This window comes from Microtus oregoni, unplaced genomic scaffold (assembly GCF_018167655.1).
Source record: "Microtus oregoni isolate MIOR12 unplaced genomic scaffold, Mior012 000043F_ref0000047, whole genome shotgun sequence".
NCBI lineage: Eukaryota > Metazoa > Chordata > Mammalia > Rodentia > Cricetidae > Microtus > Microtus oregoni.
Window position 1 is genome coordinate 7,632,954 of NW_024543210.1, and position 19,618 is coordinate 7,652,571.

Consider the following 19,618-nt stretch of genomic DNA (forward strand, 5'->3'; position numbering starts at 1 on the left):
AGTCTTCATGAAGCCTGTTCTCAATAGACAAGCAGGCATATCTCAAAAAAAATAAAATAAAAAAATTCAGTTCTGACCAGGAATGGTGGCAAATAACTGTACTCCCAGTATTAGGAAGGTAAAAGCTAAGTCAAAGTCAGCACACTACTTAGGTAATCAAGTTCAAGGCCCACCCGGGCTACATACTAAAACCATCTCAAAATACAAACCAGTTGTGGCTTTGTCTACTTGACTAGCATCTAAGAAAAAAGCTCTTCAATAAATCCATGCTTCCTACACAAGGATAGTACCAACTTCAATGAAGAAAAACACAAGCTTGGACACTTCTTGCTCAGCTCATAAAACTTATTTTTCCAAATTTTCTATTGAAAACTTTGTTAGTAAGAAATGTGGGACATAAAAAAATCACCATTTAAATGTTCCAGCTGATCAATTTTTAATCAGTTTAAATATATAAACATGTATTTTAAGAACACTATCAACTTACCTAAAACCATGTAACTTATTTTCCCTTAATACCCTCTCCTGTCCTATGAGTCTTCCCTTGGTTATCTATCAGCCTTTCAGCTGTGTAAAAATTAGACATGCATTTTCTATTACAGCAGAAAAATTACTGCTACTTATGGAACATTAAGAATCTGTCAAATACATTCCACACAGCTCTAACAATAATTTTACTTTAACATTAAGCATACCAATGAACTCCTTAACTGTGCGAATTAGTACAGTCAAAGTACCATGAATTCAGGGAAATGTCATAACTAAACAATGATGTTCTTTTTGAGTATCTAAAACAAAACAACACTAAAAAAAAAAAAATCCACAAGTGGGGGCTAGAGATGACTTAGTGGTTAAGAACACTATTTGCTCTTCTAGAAGACCCAGGTTCAGTTCCTAGTACCCAGTGACAGCTCACAAAAAAGATGGTCCAGAGGATCTGATGCCTAATAAGCCAAAACACCCATACACATAAAAAAATTAATTCATTAAAAACAAACAAAAAACAAAGCTATTCCAGGACTTTTAAAAAAACAGTTAAGATTCTCAAGTATGGTAGGGACTGAATCCAGACCTGGAACATTCTAAAACTAAAGTAAACCTTTCTTTTGTTAGTATGCTTCTTTTGTTTTTCAAGACAGGGTTTCTCTGTATAACAGTCCTAACTGTCCTGGAAGTTGTTTTATAGACCAAGTTGGCCTCGAACTCATAGGTATCTCTGTCTGTAATGAGATTAAAAGTGTGCAATAGTAGTAAACTTTTAAAAACTGCTTTCATTGCTTTATTAAGAGACATGGCCTCATAACACAGCCCAGGCTAACCTCAAACTTTCAATTCTCCTGCCTACCCACCTTCCAAATGGCGGGACTGCAGCCCAGTGCCATGGCCACTTCCATCAGGAGAACCCTTCCTTAAAAGTGATTCTTGGAAAAATGGGCAGTAGTTCACAATTACTGGGTCTGACTCTGAAATGCTGCAACTGGAAAGCACTTTTTTTTTAAAGTCACTGTTTTTAGTTTATTTCTTTCAAAATAACAAGAAACTTGGTAACTGTTTTAGGAATAAAAATTCTGGTATGGTGGCACACCTAGTCCTAGCACTTAGGAGGCAGAGGCAAGTGAACCTATGTGAGTTTTAGGTCCATCTGGTCTATATAGTGAGCCCCAGAGAAACATACAGCTAACTCTTACCTTACAAGCAAACAAACAAACAAACAAACCACAAAAGACTTAATTCATTCAAGTAGGGCCAACTGATGTAGGACAGTTGGGTCTGTGGCATCACCTTACCTTACTCTCGCTGATTTCTCGTATCCATTCTTTCACCAGGTTATTTAATTTTCCCAAAATTAAAATCCTGTTGATAAAGCAATTAACAAGTTATTCACTATTACAGATTAAATTATAAATAAATGGGCCACAAGGTTTTACTTTTGTTCTTGTTTTTGAGACATGCTCTTACCACATAGCCCAGGCTAACTTAGAACTCACAATCCTGACTCCCAGGTGCGAGAATTATAGTTATTTGCTACTATTCTAGGTTTTATTTCTATTTATTTACTTACTTGTTGTTTATGGATAAGGTTTTACTATATAACCCAGATGCCCACCATTGCCTCCTCAGAGCTGGGATTAATGTAATGGTGTGGGCCTGGCCTCAAAACTCACATTTTGTAAGAGATCAGAAACTTAAGAGGTTAAACAATGGCACTGATAACACTGGTTAAAGTATTTCCTTTTCCGAAAAACCAAAAAAAAAAAAAAAAAAAAATTAGGCGGATCTTTGTGAGTTCGAGACCAGCCTGGTCTACAAGAGCTAGTTCCATGACAGGCTCCAAAACCACAGAGAAACCCTGTCTCGAAAAACTTAAAAAAAAAAAAAAAAAGTATTTCCTTTTCTCCTGACAATCCTGCATTATAACCAAGAGCCATTGGAATTTTTTTTTTTTAATTTTATGTGTATAGGTTTTTTACCTGCATTTTATGTCAGTATACCACACATGTGCCTTGTGCCTACAAAGGCCAGGTCAGAAGAGGGCACTGAATCCCCTAAAACTGGAGTTACAGATGGGTGAAAACTACCATGTGGAACTGGAAATTCAACCCAGGTCCTCTGTAAGAGTGTTCTTAACATCTGAGTCAATCTCCAGTCCCCTTCAAAAATTTCAACTGAGCTAAGGGTAGCTTAGCAGTAGAGCCTTGCCCAATGTACAATGTTTAAACCCTAACCAAAACTGTTCTGCTCCCCTACACCCCCCCCCCAAAAAAAAATCATAATTAAGGCAATAGAACTCTGTATGGAACAAGTTCTCTCTAGGGAATATCAACTTGTATGAAACAAGCAAATAAGATTCAGAGTAACCTTATCTACAAAGTAAGTGAAGAATGACTCCGAATTTACTGAGTATAAACATCTTAAAGTTCACACATACATCTTACCTGCGCTGCAGCTCCTCCTCTTCTTCAAAAACCCCAAAGGGCTTCAGAGTCTCGATGAGTTTCTGTGTTAGCAGGCAGTCAGTCTCCTTGGGGGCCGCTAAGCTGATAGGAGAGGTAATGCCATAGTGCCTCTGTGGTGGCTGCGTTTGTTGTGATCCCTGCGTTGTAACTGGACTAAAAATGGAATTGGATAAACTTTCTTTACTGCCAAAAAATTCTACAATTTGAAATTAATCAATATGACTGGAACAAGTACTTTAGTAAAAATGTACTTCTACAGTTGATCCTTGCCATGTTTCCCAAACTTGTATTTTTTTTCAGACAGGAAATGCAGGGCAACCCAGGCTGGCCATGAACCTACTTGCCTTAGCCCCAGATTGCTAGAACTACAGGCATGTATCACCATGCTCAACTCCAAATTTTTACTTTCGAAGACATTTTGCTTCACAACAAAATATATCTCTGTATACTTTGAAGTAAAATATATCAATAAATTTCTCTTCCCCCAGGAATTAACGTCACTGAAACACCAAACTAAATGGAAAAATCCATACCGACACACTGCCAGAGAGCAAGCAATACAGTAATATAGAACACACTGCTAGATAGAGTGCAATACAAAAAATAAACCTTTAAAAATGTAACAAGAAGTCCTTTTGCATTTCTAAAGCCCTAATAAACAACTGGGGTGGGGGTAGGGCTGTTTCAACTGAGCATCTGATATACTGTAGTTCCAGCACTCAGAAGGCAGAGACAAGACTGCCAATAAATAATCCGGCCTACACAATGAGACCTGTCTCAATAAAGGAAAAGAAAACACTCTTTTTGACATAAGACACTCACTGGATGACACATGTAATGGGGCAAATAGCATACAAATCCAACTTAAAAGGAAAGAGCTGTAGTCACACTAAGTTTCTGATACTTTTAGAAAGTTATATACTTGATGAATATTATGCACTGAGTGCCAGGACACTTTTATGTTCAGACCTACTGAGCTCTGTTTTTGTCTTCTGATACTGACAGACAGATACAAGTGGTCCTGTTGCTGACCACTCAGCTGTATGCTGTGTCTTCTAATCACTGTGCCCTGACCTACTTATGTGTTGTGTCAGCTTCCATTCAGACTGCAGTCACCATTATTGAATAAATAAGAATGTGATTTTATCTCCTACATTAAGGAACTCCCCTCTGGTCTCTTCAACCTATTCTTCTCAGGTGTGCTGCTTGCTGGGCTGCAGTGTTCCTTCTAAAAGTCACACAAACACCAAGCATTTTCTTAAAGTTAAGAAACAGAAGATTTTATTTTCCAAAATTATATAGAATCTATGATTAAGATATAGCTAATCTAACTGAATTCATGTCTTAAACATGACATGTGTTTACAACAGGAATGGTAGCAAACACATGTAACTCAAGAACTCAGGAGCAGAGGCAGGAGGATAATGAGCTGCAGACAGGCTGAGATAACTACTTAGTAAGATGCTGTCTCACCGCCCTCCCCACCTCTAATACCTCAACCATACACACTTAGCCACGGCCCACACAACTAGACCAGTTTGTTATTCACTGCTGCACTGAGATTCTCCAACTACAGTCCTCCAGACTGTGCCAGGACTATACATTCAACCATAAATGTTTGCTTTGTTTCAGTTATGAAACAAGACTTTGTCATTTAACCCATGCTAAACTGAAACTTGTCACCCTCCTGCTACAGACTGGGAATGCTAGGACGAGAACGTGCTACCGTGCCCAGCTTTCCTAAATGGTTTTAACTTTAAGCTAGAAATTCAAGTATGGAGCTTTCATAAGTGCATGCTAAAATCATGTTTTAGTGACTTTAAAACACAGTCCATCTGTGTTGTTTCTTTGCTTTCTTCACCTTGGCTATCACCACTCAGTTCAGTTTGGATTATTAGTAAAATATGAACACCCACTTGTGCATTTTCCAGCCCTCATCATTACCACCCACCCCGCTTTTTTTTTATTTTTGTTTTTCGAGACAGGGTTGCTCTGTGTAGCCTTGGCTGTCCTAAAACTCACTCTGTAGACTAGGCTGGCCTCAAACTCAGAGAGACTCACAAGCCTCTGCCTCCTAGAACTAGGCATAAAATCCACCACTGCCCAGTCTTCAGGTTTCTTATTTTCAGACCTACAAAAACTTGGAATGCTCTTGTCAAGGTCACTTTACAAGTGAACCAGGAGGCAGGTTCAGATTGTTATTTATTTATTTATTTATTGGCTGTTTATTTTTCGTGACAGGATTTCTCTATGTAACAATGCTGGCTGTCCTTCATCTTGAGTGCTGGGATTAAAGGTGTGCACCACCACCGCCTGGCTTGGTTCAGATTTATAAATTCACATAAAACTGTTCCATCTAGGGCCAGGCATGGTGGTGCACATCTGTAGTCTCAGAATTGAAGCAGAGGTAAATCAAGGTTATTCCTCCATTATATAGCAAGTTAAAAGACCAGCCTGAGCTACAAAAGCCCATGTCTCAAAAAAAAAAAAAAAATCCGGGCAGTGGTGGCGCACACCTTTAATCCCAGCACTCAGGAGGCAGAGGCAGGCGGATCTCTGGGAGTTCGAGGCCAGCCTGGTCTACAAGAGTTAGTTCCAGGACAGGCACCAAAGCTACAGAGAAACCCTGTCTCGAAAAACCAAAGGAAAAAAAAAAAAAGAAAATTCAAAGAGGGTAACATTTTGAGGGAAAAACTCCTTTATGTCCATATTAGTTTCCATGCTAAAATGATGCGGAGATAAATCATATGCAGGTGGTTTTTTTTTAAAAAAAAAAAATTTACTTTGACTCAAAATGTAATCATCTAGTTACTTTGTTTCATATTCAAAAAGCATAGAACATCTGTTATACATACACATGTGTACACACAAGCAAGCACACACCTCATCTAATTCAAAAGCATATACAACTTATATCAGGTTATGTACACTTTCACATGTGTACATATAAGCACACACATATCATCCAATTCAAGTAAAACATGCATAGTAAGACAGGTAAAACTACGGACTGGGGAGATGGCTCAGCAGGTAATATCTAATCCTAGCATTTCTATGGGAATGTGAGAGGTGAAGACCTTAGGACTGACCAGAAGAAGTACACTGGGCAGTGGCAAGAACATGACATTCTTCAGAATGAACACAGAAAGAAGGTTAAGAACTCTTAAAAGTTGTGATTTCTGGGCTGGAGAGATGGCTCAGTGGTTAAGAGCATTCATTGCCTGCCCTTCCAAAGGTCCTGAGTTCAATTTCCGGCAACCGCATGGTGGCTCACAACCATCTGTAATGAGGTCTGCTGCCTTCTTCTGGTTTGCAGACATACACAGACAAAATATTGTATACTGTATACATAATAAATAAATATTAAAAAAGAGTTGTGATTTCTGTGCCATGGAGAAAGCACATGCACTGAGAATGGTGTATGTGTAGGTAGGTACGACTCTCTCACACAATTAAATAAAAACAAATACACATTCTAAACACTGTGGTACTTGTTTTCAGAGTCCAAAATGTTCCAAGGAGAAACACAGTTATTCTATTTTAAATAGAAAACTCACATTTTCCCATTTAACACTAGAAATTAAACAGAGTAACAGGGCTGAGGATGTGAGTTGAGAGAACACTTGAACAGTATGAAAGACACACTGAAAAGAGGAAAGAAAAGCATGAGGAAGAGAGAAATCAAATACAGTGCTAAAAGCAAATTAAGATGTCTTTTTGCAATTGTTCAGTCTTCTTGTTTTTTTTCAAGACAGGGTTTCCCTGTGTAGCTGTCTTGAAACTCAGAGATCTGCCTGCCTCTACCTCCCAAGTGCTGGGATTAAAGGTGTACACTACCCAGCAACTGTTCAGTTTCTAACAAAACAAAGTATACCACTCAATTTAAACAAACTAGACCAAAACCCTAAGGATGAAGCTCTAGCTCACCTCACAGATATCGCCTGCACTGTGCACAGCAGAGCCCCTCTTCTATGCCTGAAAACATCAGGCCACATCTACCACTTTTCCAGACATTATTCTACTTTGTTAGGCCTAGTAGCGAATGCTTCTGGTCCCAATACTTTGAGTGCAGGCAGGAAGATCAACAGTAGCTCTGTGTAAGCTCAAGATCAGCCTGTCTATATAAAACTGTCCCCCAAACATAAAAGAACAAACTCTGTTTCATGCTCTCCCTAATTAATGTACGTGGCCCCCAGCATGATGCTCAGCCTTACCTTAGGCCACAGCAATGCAGCCAGCTGAGCATGGTGTGGAACCTGACACACAGAGCCAAAATAAAAGACTTTTTAAAAAAAAATCTTTCTATCTATCTTTTTTTTTTTTTTTCGAGACAGGGTTTCTCTGTAGCTTGGGAGCCTGTCCTGGAACTAGCTCTTTTAGACCAGACTGGCCTTGAACTCACAGAGATCCACCTGCTTAATCCGCTGCTGGGATTAAGGCAGCGTGTGGCACACTGCCTGGCCTTTCTCTTAATTTTTCTTAAGTATATATCACAGACAGAAAACTAACAAGAGTCATGAATATGAAAATATATACTTTAATCCCAGCACTGAGGAGATTAGAGGCAGGAGGATAGTGGCAAGCTCAAAGCATGGTCTCCACTACAAAGTTCCAGGTCAACAAAGGCTAGAGAGACATCTCAAAAAAGAAAAGGTGTAGGGGCCAGTTTAGTCTTTAGACAGGGTTTCTCTGTGAAACGGTACTTGCTGTCCTGAACTCACTCTGTAGACTAGGCTGGCCCAGAACTCACAGAGATCCAACTGCCTCCGGCTCTCTAGTGCTAGAACTTTAACTCTAGCCATCTATGAAGTTCAAAGTTCCGACAATGAAAGATATAGCCTCTCCAACATTTTTTTAAGACAAGGTAGACAAGTCTAACCTAAACTTCATCACGTTTTAAAACAACAAACTGGGCATAGAATTCTAGGCTTAGAATTCTAACAGTCTGGAGGCTGAGGCAGGACAGTGGTCATGAGCTTGAAGTCTGGCTCTACTACAGAGAGAAGCTATCTCGGGGGATGGGGACGTAGTAGTACCTAAGCCTAGGGTGGCAAAACAAAACAACAACAACCATAAGATTGTCCAAAATATGGCCCCAAATTCTTATACAGATATACGACTGACAGGAACATCATGTACTCCAGTGCTATTCCAGAATGTGGGCATGCCTGACATCTATTCCATTCACTTTTAATTGTTTCTTTTGACTTTCCACATACTAAAATCTGACCCTTCTCATACAAGGAACATGCAAGATTATCTGACTCTACTGGAGCCCTATATGTGACACCATAGGAAAGACTAGAAACCATTCATGGCCCATCGGTGAAAGACTTTAGTAAATGTTTAGGAAATAACATGCCACATAACAGTAATTCACCTGGTGTGGTGGCACACACCTTTAATCCCAGCACTTGGGGACAGAGGTAAGTGGATCTCTATTTAAGACCATCCAGGGCTACAAAGAGAAACTCTGCCTGGAAACCCTAATATATATTTGTGTGTAATATAAATGTATATATGTTACACATATATGTATAAAATAATATAATAGTAATTCATGGGGTAGCAAGGGAAAATGTTCACAATGTCAGTGTGAAAAGGCTGTGCAATTATGATGCTGAGAACTCAGTCCACACAGTGAGTCAAAGCACTTCACATAAGCACCAATTATCTTTTCTACTGCAAATAAAGACAGAAAACAACTCCCTAAGTTCACTGAGTCTCCATGTACTCTACCCTATGGTACCTCCTTACATCTTTCACAATGTGTACCCTTATGTTTCAGAACATGATGGAATGTACCATAATTGTAGCTAATATAGATAATGAGAAGATTAAAAGAATAGAAGGGTAAAGAAAGTGACACAAAACTGTAATTCTGGTACTTAAGAGGCTGAGGCAGGAGGATCTGGAGCTGAGGGCCAACCTAGGCTACAGAGTAAGAAACTAAAGGTTACTTGCCACCAAGCCTGACATCCTGAGGAGTCTAAACCAACTCCCCAAACCCCTGGATCAACTCTCACAAATTGTCAACGAAAGCTATGTATCAGACACGTGTGTGCAAACACATAAATAAATCTAATTTTAAAACTTTTTAATTGGGGGACTGGTGAGATGGCTCAACAGTTAAGATCACTGCCTACTCTTCTAGAGGTCCTGCATTCAATTTCCAGCAACCACATGGTGGCTCTCAACCATCTATAATGGGATTTTATATGCTCTCTTTCAGCATTCAAGTGTACATGTGTGCAGATAGAGTACTCATACTTAAAAAAAATCTTTAAAAAAAAAGTTTTTAATTGGGCTAATATGGCTCAATGAGTAAAGGCACTTGCTTGCTGCCAAGCCTGACCAGATGAGTTCAGAACCACATGGTCTGAGGGTCTGAGAAAAACAACTCCCACAAATTGTCCTTGTTCTCCCCCACACAAAAAAAAATAAATGTAAAAATGTGAATTCTAGACCAGCCAGGGCTACAATGAGACCTGGTCTCAATCCCCTAAAGAACTGATGAGGAGGAAGGGGGAAGGAGGAGAGAGAATGGCCATGCAGAAGGGAAAGGGGTGGGGGAGGTAGTAGATGAATAACACACAAAGACATGCCCTAGTGCTGTTTTACCAAATCTCTACAAATTTACAATGTTTGCAAACACTGTATAAGCAGTAAAAAGAAATCTGGGCAGAAAAAAAATAAGGAACCTCTCAAAGGTACTGCAATATGTATTTAATATTAATTCTGGCGGCTGGAGAGATGACTCAGCAGTTAAGAGCACTTGATGCTTACAGAGGACCACAAGAGTTCAGTTCCCAGTAGTGTACCCATACTGGATGGCTCACAACCACCTCTAACTCTCTAGTGCAGGGGATCTGATGTGCTCTCTGACCTACATGGTCACACTTATGTGCAAACACAGAGACAGAATAACTAAAAATAACTATTTTAAGCATTCATTCCCAGTCAGGTATAGTGGCTTGCCCTGTAATCTGAGCACTCACAGGCTGGCACAGAAGGATTTAAAAGAATTTGATGCCAGTCTAGGCGACAACCTGGACAACCTGGAATTCCAGGTTGTCACAAGGAATTTAACATTAAACAGGTTTTACCCAAGGGGAATGAATAAAGTATGATGAAACCTAAGGCCAAACTGTCAATTCCAGGTTGACTGTGCAGGAAAAGGACACAGTCATTCAGTCAAAAGCTAGGTCACTTTCCTGTTCTTCCAAAGGATATTATTTTGTTATTTAATAAAAACGTATTTATTTGATTTTGTGTTTTGCTCCCCCCTCCTCTTTTTTTGGTTTTTCGAGACAGGGTTTCTTTGTAGTTTTGGAACCTGTCCTGGAACTAGCTCTTGTAGACCAGGCTGGCCTCAAACTCAGAGATCCGCCTGCCTCTGCCTCCTGAATGTGGGGATTAAAGGCGTGCGCCACCATCATCCAGTTCCTATGGGTGTTTCTAACTGTTCCTTTGCTACAGACTCTAAGGGAAGGGGGGGCACTCCTGCATCAACTTCCCCAGAATAGCCTGGACCAGTCACAAAACACTGGGAAAAATAAAAACAGACATGATTTAAGCTTTTTCCTATTAATTTTTATTATGTTTTATTTACGTGGTGTGAGAGATCATGCCACAGGCTCATGTGTGGAGAGCAGAAAACCCTGGAGTTGATTGGCTTCTTCCATCTTTACTTGGGGTCTCTGGATTGAACCTGAATGCACTTTATCTGTTGAGCCATTTCACTCACCTGCCCAAGAAACCCTGTCTCGAAAAAAAAAAAATACATAGACAAGTTTGGAATGGTGTGTATCTGTAATCTCAGAAGGGAAAAGCTAAGACAGACAGGAGAAATGCCAGTTTGTAGCCAGCCTGCACTTGTAACACAAGTGCCTATCTCAATCAACCCCACCCCCGAAATTGGGAAATCAAATATGGCTCCCAATATAAAATGGAAAACAACACTAGAATAAGAATATGGTATGGAATCCAGAGTCTGTTTATATACCAATCTACAAATTAGTACCTTTAAAATTATCAAGTATCAGGCTGGCACGATAGGTAAAGGCACCTATCACCAAAGCCTAATAACCTAAGTTCGATCTCCAGGACACAAGGGGAAAGAACTCAAAAGTTCTCTGGCCTCTGCATGAGCACCGTGGCATACACTTTACACATACACACAAGTCAACACATCCACACACATAAATGCAAGTTAAAAAACTATCATGCACTACTATGTGCATCAATCTAACCAATTTAAAGTCTTAGTTAGGTTTCTTTTGGCTGTTATAAAATACCATGATCCCCACATTAGAGGTCTGATCTCCAAAATATACAAAGAACTCAAAAAAATCGAACACCAAAAGATCACATAATCCAATTAAAAAAAATGGAGTACAGACCTAAACAGAGAACTCTCAACAGAGGAATCTAAAATGGCTGAAAGACACTTAAGGAAATGTTCAACATCCTTAGTCATCAGAGAAATGCAAAGCAAAAACAACTCTGAGATCCCATCTTATATCTGTAAGAATGGCCAAGATCAAAAACGCTGACGACAACTTATGCTGGAGAGGTTGTGGGAAAAAGGGAACACTTCTGCATTGCTGGTGGGAGTACAAGCTGGTACAACCCCTGTGGATGTCAGTGTGGCAATTTCTCCGAAAATTAGGAAACAACCTTCCTCAAGACCCAGTAATACCACTTTTGGGTATATATCCAAAGGATGCTCAATCGTGCCACAAGGACATGTGCTCAACTATGTTCATAGCAGCTTTGTTTGTCATAGTCAGAGCCTGGAAACAACCTAAATGCCCCTCAATCGAAGAATGGATAAAAAAAAATGTGGTACATTTACATGATGGAGTATTACACAGCAGAAAAAATAACGACATCTTGGATTTTGCAGGAAAATTGATGGAGCAAGAAAACATTATTTTGAGTGAGGTAACCCAGACACAGAAAGACAAATATCACATGTACTCACTCATAGGTGGTTTTTAAACATAAAGCAAAGAAAGTCAGCCTACAAACCACTACACAACAATAAGGACACTAAGAGAGACTTACATAGATCAAATCTACATGGGAAGTAGAAAAAGACAAGATCTCCTGAGTAAATTGGGAGCATGGGAACCTTGGCAGAGGGTTGAAGGGGGAAGGGTAGAGGCAGGGAGGGGAGCAGAGAAAAATGTAGAACTCAATAAATATCAATAAAAAAATAGCCAGGGAGTGGTGGTGCACGCCTTTAATCCCAGCAACTCTGTGAGTTGAGGCCAGCCTGGTCTGCAAGTGCTAGTTCCAGGGCAAGCTCCAAAACTACTGAGAAACCCTGTCTCGAAAACAATAAATAAATAAATAAATAAATAAATAAATATCATGATCAAAGTAACTAGGAGGAAGGGTTTATTTCTGCTTACAGTTTAGAGTCCATCATGAAGAAGTCACGGCAGAAACTCGAGCAGAGGCCGTGAAGGAACACTGCTTCCTAGTTTGGTCTTCACACCTTGCTTAGTTTGCCTTTCTTACATAATTGAGAACCACCTGCACAGACGTGGTACCGCCCACAGTGGGCTGGGCCCTGGGTCCTCCCCTCCCTTATCAATCATTAAGCCAAGAAAATGCCCTACAGAGGTGCCTACAATCTGATTCATTTTCTCAGTTGAGGTTGTTTTCCCTGATCACTTCTGCTTACGTCAAACAGAAAAAAAACCTAACCAGAACAGAAGCCGTTATCACCTTCATCACTGTCTTGAACATAACCCAATGCTGTACAATATTTTAAAAAGTTTAAAAAGCTGTTGTGGACATTAAAGATACAGAATTAAAGGCAAAAAGAAATGAGAACTAGCTAAGCATCCTAATGGTCTTTTTCTTTTTTTTTTTTTTTTTTGGTTTTTCGAGACAGGGTTTCTCTGTGGCTTTGGAGCCTGTCCTGGAACTAGCTCTGTAGACCAGGCTGGTCTCGAACTCACAGAGATCCGCCTACCTCTGCCTCCCGAGTGCTGGGATTAAAGGCGTGCACCACCATCGCCCGGCAAATAATGGTTTTCCCCTGCCCCCTCACCCCAAGACAGGGTTTCTCTGTAGCTTTGGGGCCTGTCCAGGAACTAGTTCTGGTAGACCAGGCTGGCCTTGAACTCACAGAGAGCAGCCTGCTGGAATTAAAGGCATGTGCCACCGCAGCCTGGGGAGAGGGGGAAGCAAAATTTTAAAATACTTGTCTAGAGACAAATGAAGGCTAAATTTAGGTGTACTACTAACATAAAATTGACTTACCAAGTAATCAAGCCAGAAGACATCATTTTTGCCTCAAGTAAAAACGATGAAGGTGTTCATGGACTAGGAATCAAACATGTTCATTAACATGTTTAATAGAAAACAGCATTTCAAAAACCATAATCACTTACTGAACAGCAAACAACTCTCTTACACATTAACCTCCAATCTTAAAGCTGACTTCCCAGTCTCAGTCAAATACTACCTATACACACACCCACACACCGTAAAGATCTGAGTTCAGATTCCTAGCTCCAAGTGTCTATAACCCGAGCCTTTGAGGAGAAGGGAGAAAGTTGAGGTGGATCCTTGGAACTCACTGGTCAACCAGTATAGCTGAATCAGTGGTCTCCAGGTTCAGAAAGATCCATCTCAAAATGAAAATAGAAAGCAACAGAAGACATCTGATGACATCCCTGGCCTCCACAAGAACATGCACAGATGTGTGCACCTTCATCCACACATACATGTGTTCTCCAATTAGAAAATTATTTTTCCAAAGATTTATTATTAGAATACCTTTTCCTGTCCCTCTCTTCTTCCGTTAGCTTGCTCTTGTTTGTTAATACTGTCTTGTTATTAAATTGTGTGGTTTTTTATAAAGGCTTCAAATGCAGTGCCCTAAAGTTGCAGACTTAAAAAAAAAAATCACTTTTTACCAAAAAACTGTTCTACACATTATGTCCATGAGAGTACATCATACATGTGTGAAAATGTCACAATGAAACTATTTTGTAAAAACATTAAAAAAAAACCTTACAATATATGCTAGTAACAAACTGCTCTCTGCTGTTTTGAGACAGGGCCTTATTATGTAGCTTAAGCTCGACTCAAACCTCTCTCCTCCACTTCCAGCGCTGAGATTATAGGTATGCATCACCAGTACACTTCAAGAAGTGCATGCACCATGGGATTCCTAAGGCTCAAAGAGCATTCCTCATCACTGCCTTACACATGACTGCAAATACCAAGAGCAAAATCAAGCTTTCAACCCTGTTAAAAGGCCCTCAGTGATGGCCCACAACCATCCTGCACCAGGAGATCACACTAAGTCACAGCCACATTGTGTCCACCAACTGGACCCAGCTCTACGTTTGATCAGGCAAGCCCTCCCATTCTCTTCTAGTAAATGCCCTCATAAACATACAAGGGAACTACTGTCTTCTCCAAGTCTCACTAAATAGTTCCAACAACTTCAGCAACATTCTGGGTGTGGCATGGATGCGAACACTGATGCTGGTACAAATGATTTGGCCATTAGTGTAAGGCAAGAATAAAATGTATGATACATACTTTTCATTAATGCAGTTCCTATTTTTTTATTTTATTATTTATTTATTTTGGTTTTCAAAGAGAGGGTTTCTCTGTGTAGCCCTGGCTGTCCTGGTCACTCTGTAGACCAGGCCAGACTTGAACTCAAGAGATTCTGTTCTGTCTAGGATTAAAGGCATATGCCATCACCTCCTGACTAACATAGTGGTTCTTGAACCAACAAACTATGTACTTTAAAGTACATCTGAAAAAGTCTGGAGGCATCTGTGTTGTTGCCACTTCGAGGAAATCACTGGGGTAAGGCTGCCAACATCTACTAAGCTGAGGTCAGAGGCACTACTAAAGAAAGACCCTAGAAGACACAGGAAGACCTCCCTGAAAGGAATTATGTGGCTTAATGTCAACAGCATTAGGTGAGAAACTTTCTTAATGGACTTCCAGAACTTTCAAGTGTTTTTTAAAAGCGTCTTTGTTTTCTCCATAATTTTTCAAAGTATCACCACTACAGCAGCATTTTTCAAATTGTTTGTAATTATATTCAAAATTTAGACAAAACATGCACCTGTGAGTGCAATGATTCAATCCACTCTGACCCCGACCTTTCTCCTGAGATGTCTACACTTCAATCCCAATTTACATGCCCAAATTTAACAGGCACACCAAAACCACACTGTATGTCGAACACAAAATATCTAGGAAATCACAACTCAGTACATCAAAGGCACCAAATTAATGTCAAGTGACACCAGAAGACAAGAAGAAGCAAGGCAAGCCTTCCATGGAGAAATGAGGTTAGCAGTGTCAGAGGCTCTCAGAAAGCAAAGTAATGAGAAGGAAGGCCTGGCCTTCTCAACTAGGCAGTCTTCCGTTGCCTTGTATTAGTAAGAGTACCAGTACTCTCTGGGTTAAGATAGGACAGCTTGTGAGAAATTGGCTGTAGAGTTCAAATCCCATGAAACAAACCTTCATTTTATACATTTGAAATAAATCGCAAAGATTAAAGCGCTTAGAGCCTGGAACTGGAAGTTTCTGTAACTCTGAAGTGCCCCTGCTCATCTTCTCAAGCGTGCTGAGACGGAAATGCAGACTCTCCTTCCTATCTGCACCCCCACACATAAATTACTTAACGTTATTTCTAATCTGAAGTCTTTCCCTTTAGGATGTGCGTCCATCTTTTTTACTACTGATGTATCAGGAGCAGTCAACAGGAGTTAAGACAAGGTTACCACGTGACAACACTCCAACCATTCACATTTATTTGAATCCCAATGAAAAAAACACCAAAGTTTATAGACTCGTGCTTTACTTCACCCTCGCTCAGTGAAGAATGACTCAACGGGAACTTCGCGGGTTTTACATCGATATAGTAGCTAGTAAGTCTAACAAATGTTATCCTTACAGAAATAAAATACATCCAAAGGGTCTCTGAACAAAACATCAGGGTCTCTCAACAAAAACGAACAGGCCAAAGGATCCATTTTTAAAGTATTAAGTACAATCCGAGGGATCCCATATTGATGCTCTGTCAAAATTAACTGCCTCTCCTGTTATGAAAGAAAAGTAGTCGCACAACCTAAGCCTTCACACGGAAGCAGAACACACGCTCTTATCTACTTCTAGATTCCAACAATGGGATGGCCAATCTCTTAGGAGAAAAAAGGGAGAGGAAGAAAATTAAGAGAAAAAGAATCAAGGTAAAGTCTGTAAAGTAGACCTAGTGGGATTAGAAGGCCTGGGTGAATTCGCTCAAAGCCTACACTCGGAATCACAACGTGAGTGACCCGCGGACCAGAGGGATCAGGAAGTGCGCCCAAGCTGGGTCGCCCAGTCAAAACAAAGCCGGGAAGGCGCCGCCCGCAGCCCGGCGTTCGGGAGCGATCCCCGGCCCACCAGCGCGGCCGGCACCCCGATCCCGCTCCTCACCCGCTCCATGGGGGGGAAGCGGAAGTGTGGGACTCGGGGGCAGGACGGCGCCATGGTGAAAAAGAGACAGGAAGGGACCGGGGTGACTCGGACCGCCAGTCCGCACCGGGCGCCGTTCTGTTCCTGGGTCTTAGCGAGGGACTCTCGTCCAAGAAGCCGGAAGCGGCGGCCCAGGCCGCCCGTGCGCCTCCCCTCCCCCTTCGCCGCCCCCGGGGCCCGGCCGGCGTGCGCCTCACTCAGCACGCCAATCACTTACAACGGCATCGTCTCCGGCGCCGGCACCGCCCAGTCACTTCCCCCCCGCGACCGCCGCCGCCGTCCTGGGCATGATCCACCGAGGCGGGAGGGACGGTGGCCTGCCTCAGCCCCAGGGCCAACCCAGTCCCGCACCCGCGCCCCGCCGCTTTAAGCGATTCTCCTCCTTCCCCTTCGTCCTAACATGGCGCCCGAGCGCTACCACAGCAACGTTCTAGAACCGCTGACGCCGCCACGCACACGGAGCGCGCGCCTGCGTACTCGCCTTGCGAAGAAGCATGGCCTCACGGGAAATGTAGTTCTTAAGGTGGCCAGGACGGGTCCTCGGTAATCTCACGTTGTTGTGGTGGTGCGTGGGATTGGTGCGGGAGGCTCCGAGCGACAAGCAGTAGTTCCTTAGCGCGGTGACGCTGTCGTGGCAGATAAGGGTGACGCAGCCGGGACAGCAATGAGAAGGGGGCGCGGTCCAAGCAGGCGCCGGGGATGCTTGGGACTGGGCTGTTGGTTGCCAGCTGCTGCCTCGCCGCTTCGTGGGAGCATTGCCTACTGGACAGCGTTGCGAAGACTTAAATGCGAAGGTGCCCAGCATAGAGCCTGGCCCATAAGTGTGACAGTGGGTCCCCTTTCTTAGCGACGGCCCTTGTGTCTGGGTTGCCCAGCAATGTGTTTCTGATGCCAAACGAACAAATATGCAGGATTCTAGACCATGGGATTAGTTAGATAAAGGTTGACAGTAACCATTAGAATTTTGGTGGGTCTAGTTTTGGATTTTTTTTTATTTGTTTGTTTGTTTACTCGTTATCTTTTTTTTATGTTTTTGTTTTGTTTTTTTGGGTTTTTTTTTTTTGCTTTTGTTTGTTTTTCGAGACAGGGTTTCTCTATGGTTTTGGAGCCTGTCCTGGAACTAGCTCTGGTAGACTAAGCTGGCCTCGAGCTCACAGAGATCCGCCTGCCTCTGCCTCCTGAGTGCTGGGATTAAAGGCGTGCACCACCACCTCCCGGCTTTTGTTTTTTAGTAAGAGAAGGTCCCATATAAACTGCCGCTTCCACCTCCTGCGTGCTGGGGATTACAAGTGTGCTGTAACACCACAGCTTTTATGTGATAGATTGGTGTATACTTCTAGGTGCAGATATGTCCCTTGTCTCCCCGTTTAAGAAAAATTAGCCACGGTGGTACACACCTTTAATCCCAGTGTTTAGAAGGCTGAGGCAGGCAGAACTCTGTGAGTTCAAGGTCAGCCTGGTCTACAAAGTGAGCTCCAAGACAGCCTGGGCTGTACCACAGAGAAACCCTGTCTCAAAAAAAAAAAAAGTTAATCCAGTTGCGTGGGTAGTTCAAGGTCCTGATTATAGGACTACCCCCGGGAAGGAGGACCTGTCCCTTGTAAAGTGGGTTCATCTTAAAATAACCGTATTTTTCCTTCCTAAAATCTCTACCCCCCGGCACGCTCCTTATGAGCGGACTCTAACATGGGATTGGGTAGAGTATTCTCACCATTGTGAGTCATATTAGCAATGCCCAACTATTCCTTTTTCTTCTGTCTTTCTTTCCAGCCAAAGTGTAAAAACTTAAGGATGAAGCTTTTGAGGTCCCTGGTACGTAGGGTTTCCTTATTCCTTCACCAGAACTTCTTCCCCACCACGTGTCTGTCTGCTTCCAGCCAGCTGACCTCCCTGCAGGCTTATCTCAAATGGCAGGGCTTTCCCCCTTCTCCTGGCAGTTGTGAGATTTACAGCTTGCCTGCCTTGGAGATTTTCTTTTTAAACTCTATCCTTGAGCTTCCATTTGAGCTTTTTCTTAAAGTCTTTTATCAATGAGACTAAGAACCCCAAGAAGGTCCCCCCATATCCCGATATCCTATGGCAACTCCCCATAGTTTTCCACTCATTTCTTTCTTGCCTTTTTATTAATAATTGGCTGAGAAAACTAACCCTATCCTGCACCTTTAGATGCCATCACTAGTGATGGCACTCAGGTTTTGGGGTTGGTTAGTTTGGTTTGGTTTTTCGAGACAGAGTTTCTTTGTGTAGCCCTGGCTGTCCTGGAACTCACTTTGTAGACCAGACTTATCTCAACTTCATAGAGATCCGCCTGCCTCTTCCTCCTGAGTGCTGGGATTAAAGGTGTGCCCCACCAGGGTTTTGTGTGTGTCAATCAAGCACTCTACCACGTGAGCAAGATCTGAAGCTAGTTGGGCGGTAGTAGCACAAGCCTTTAATCCCAGCACTTGGGAGGTAGAGGCAGGCAGATTGTTGTGAGTTTGAGGCCAGCCTGGTCTACAAAGTGAGTTCCAGGACAACCAGAGTTGTTATACAGAGAGACCCTGCCTCAAAAGAAAAAAAAAAGGGAACATATTAAAACGTTAATCCCTGGGTTACATATGTATGTCTTATCTGTTAAATTTCAAATATTATTTCAATGAAGCATTGGTCATTCATTGTAATATAGCTTTTTAATGATTCTACTTTAGGATTCCCCATAACCCCTCACCCCCCAAGCCCCTGGAAAAGTGCTTTTTCAAATTACAAGTTTAACTTGAGCTCTTCTTTTGAAGCCCCATGGCCCAGCACTGATGAATAGTTACTGCATGTCAGGGTTGTTCTTGAAGAGATATTCTGCCTGGAACAGAGAGGAAACAATTGATTTTTCATGTTTCAAGTCTTGGGGGGGGGGGGGGGCCTGCATGCCCACCGAGATACAGGTATCCATGTGGCAATCAGAAGACAACCTCGGGTATCAGTTCTAACCTTCCACAAATTGCTTGAGACAGGCCCTCTGTGTTCATCAAACTAGCTGGGCTGTGGGCTTCTGGGGGACTCTCCTGTCTCTGCCTCTCATCTCACCATAGGAGTACTGGAATTGCAAACACAGGCCATAGCACCCAGCTTTATATAGTTTCTGGGCATCTGAACTCAAGTCCTCACACTTTGAG

At 42.0% G+C, this 19,618-nt stretch overlaps 2 protein-coding genes across 5 annotated transcripts in view; both read right to left on the reverse strand.

The window, feature by feature from the left end:
* Positions 1-16,906, reverse strand: part of Papola (poly(A) polymerase alpha) — a 54,020-nt gene extending 37,114 nt beyond the window's left edge. The window contains exons 1-4 of one of the 3 annotated variants that reach the window (XM_041633038.1): positions 16,687-16,906; positions 13,236-13,298; positions 2,937-3,110; positions 1,788-1,854 (exon numbers count right to left, since the gene is read on the reverse strand). In XM_041633038.1, coding sequence (XP_041488972.1) covers positions 1,788-1,854; positions 2,937-3,110; positions 13,236-13,261 — 267 coding nt within the window. In that variant the 5' untranslated portion in view covers positions 13,262-13,298; positions 16,687-16,906. The remainder of the gene's footprint in view (positions 1-1,787; positions 1,855-2,936; positions 3,111-13,235; positions 13,299-16,686) is intronic. The other 2 variants (XM_041633036.1, XM_041633037.1) reach the window with 2 other exon arrangements.
* Positions 16,907-19,266: 2,360 nt separating this feature from the next.
* The window catches only part of Ak7 (adenylate kinase 7), a 66,755-nt gene continuing 66,403 nt past the window's right edge, over positions 19,267-19,618 (reverse strand). For both annotated transcript variants that reach the window (XM_041633372.1, XM_041633371.1), the window contains one exon: positions 19,267-19,305. In XM_041633372.1, the coding sequence (XP_041489306.1) occupies positions 19,267-19,305 (39 nt within the window). The remainder of the gene's footprint in view (positions 19,306-19,618) is intronic.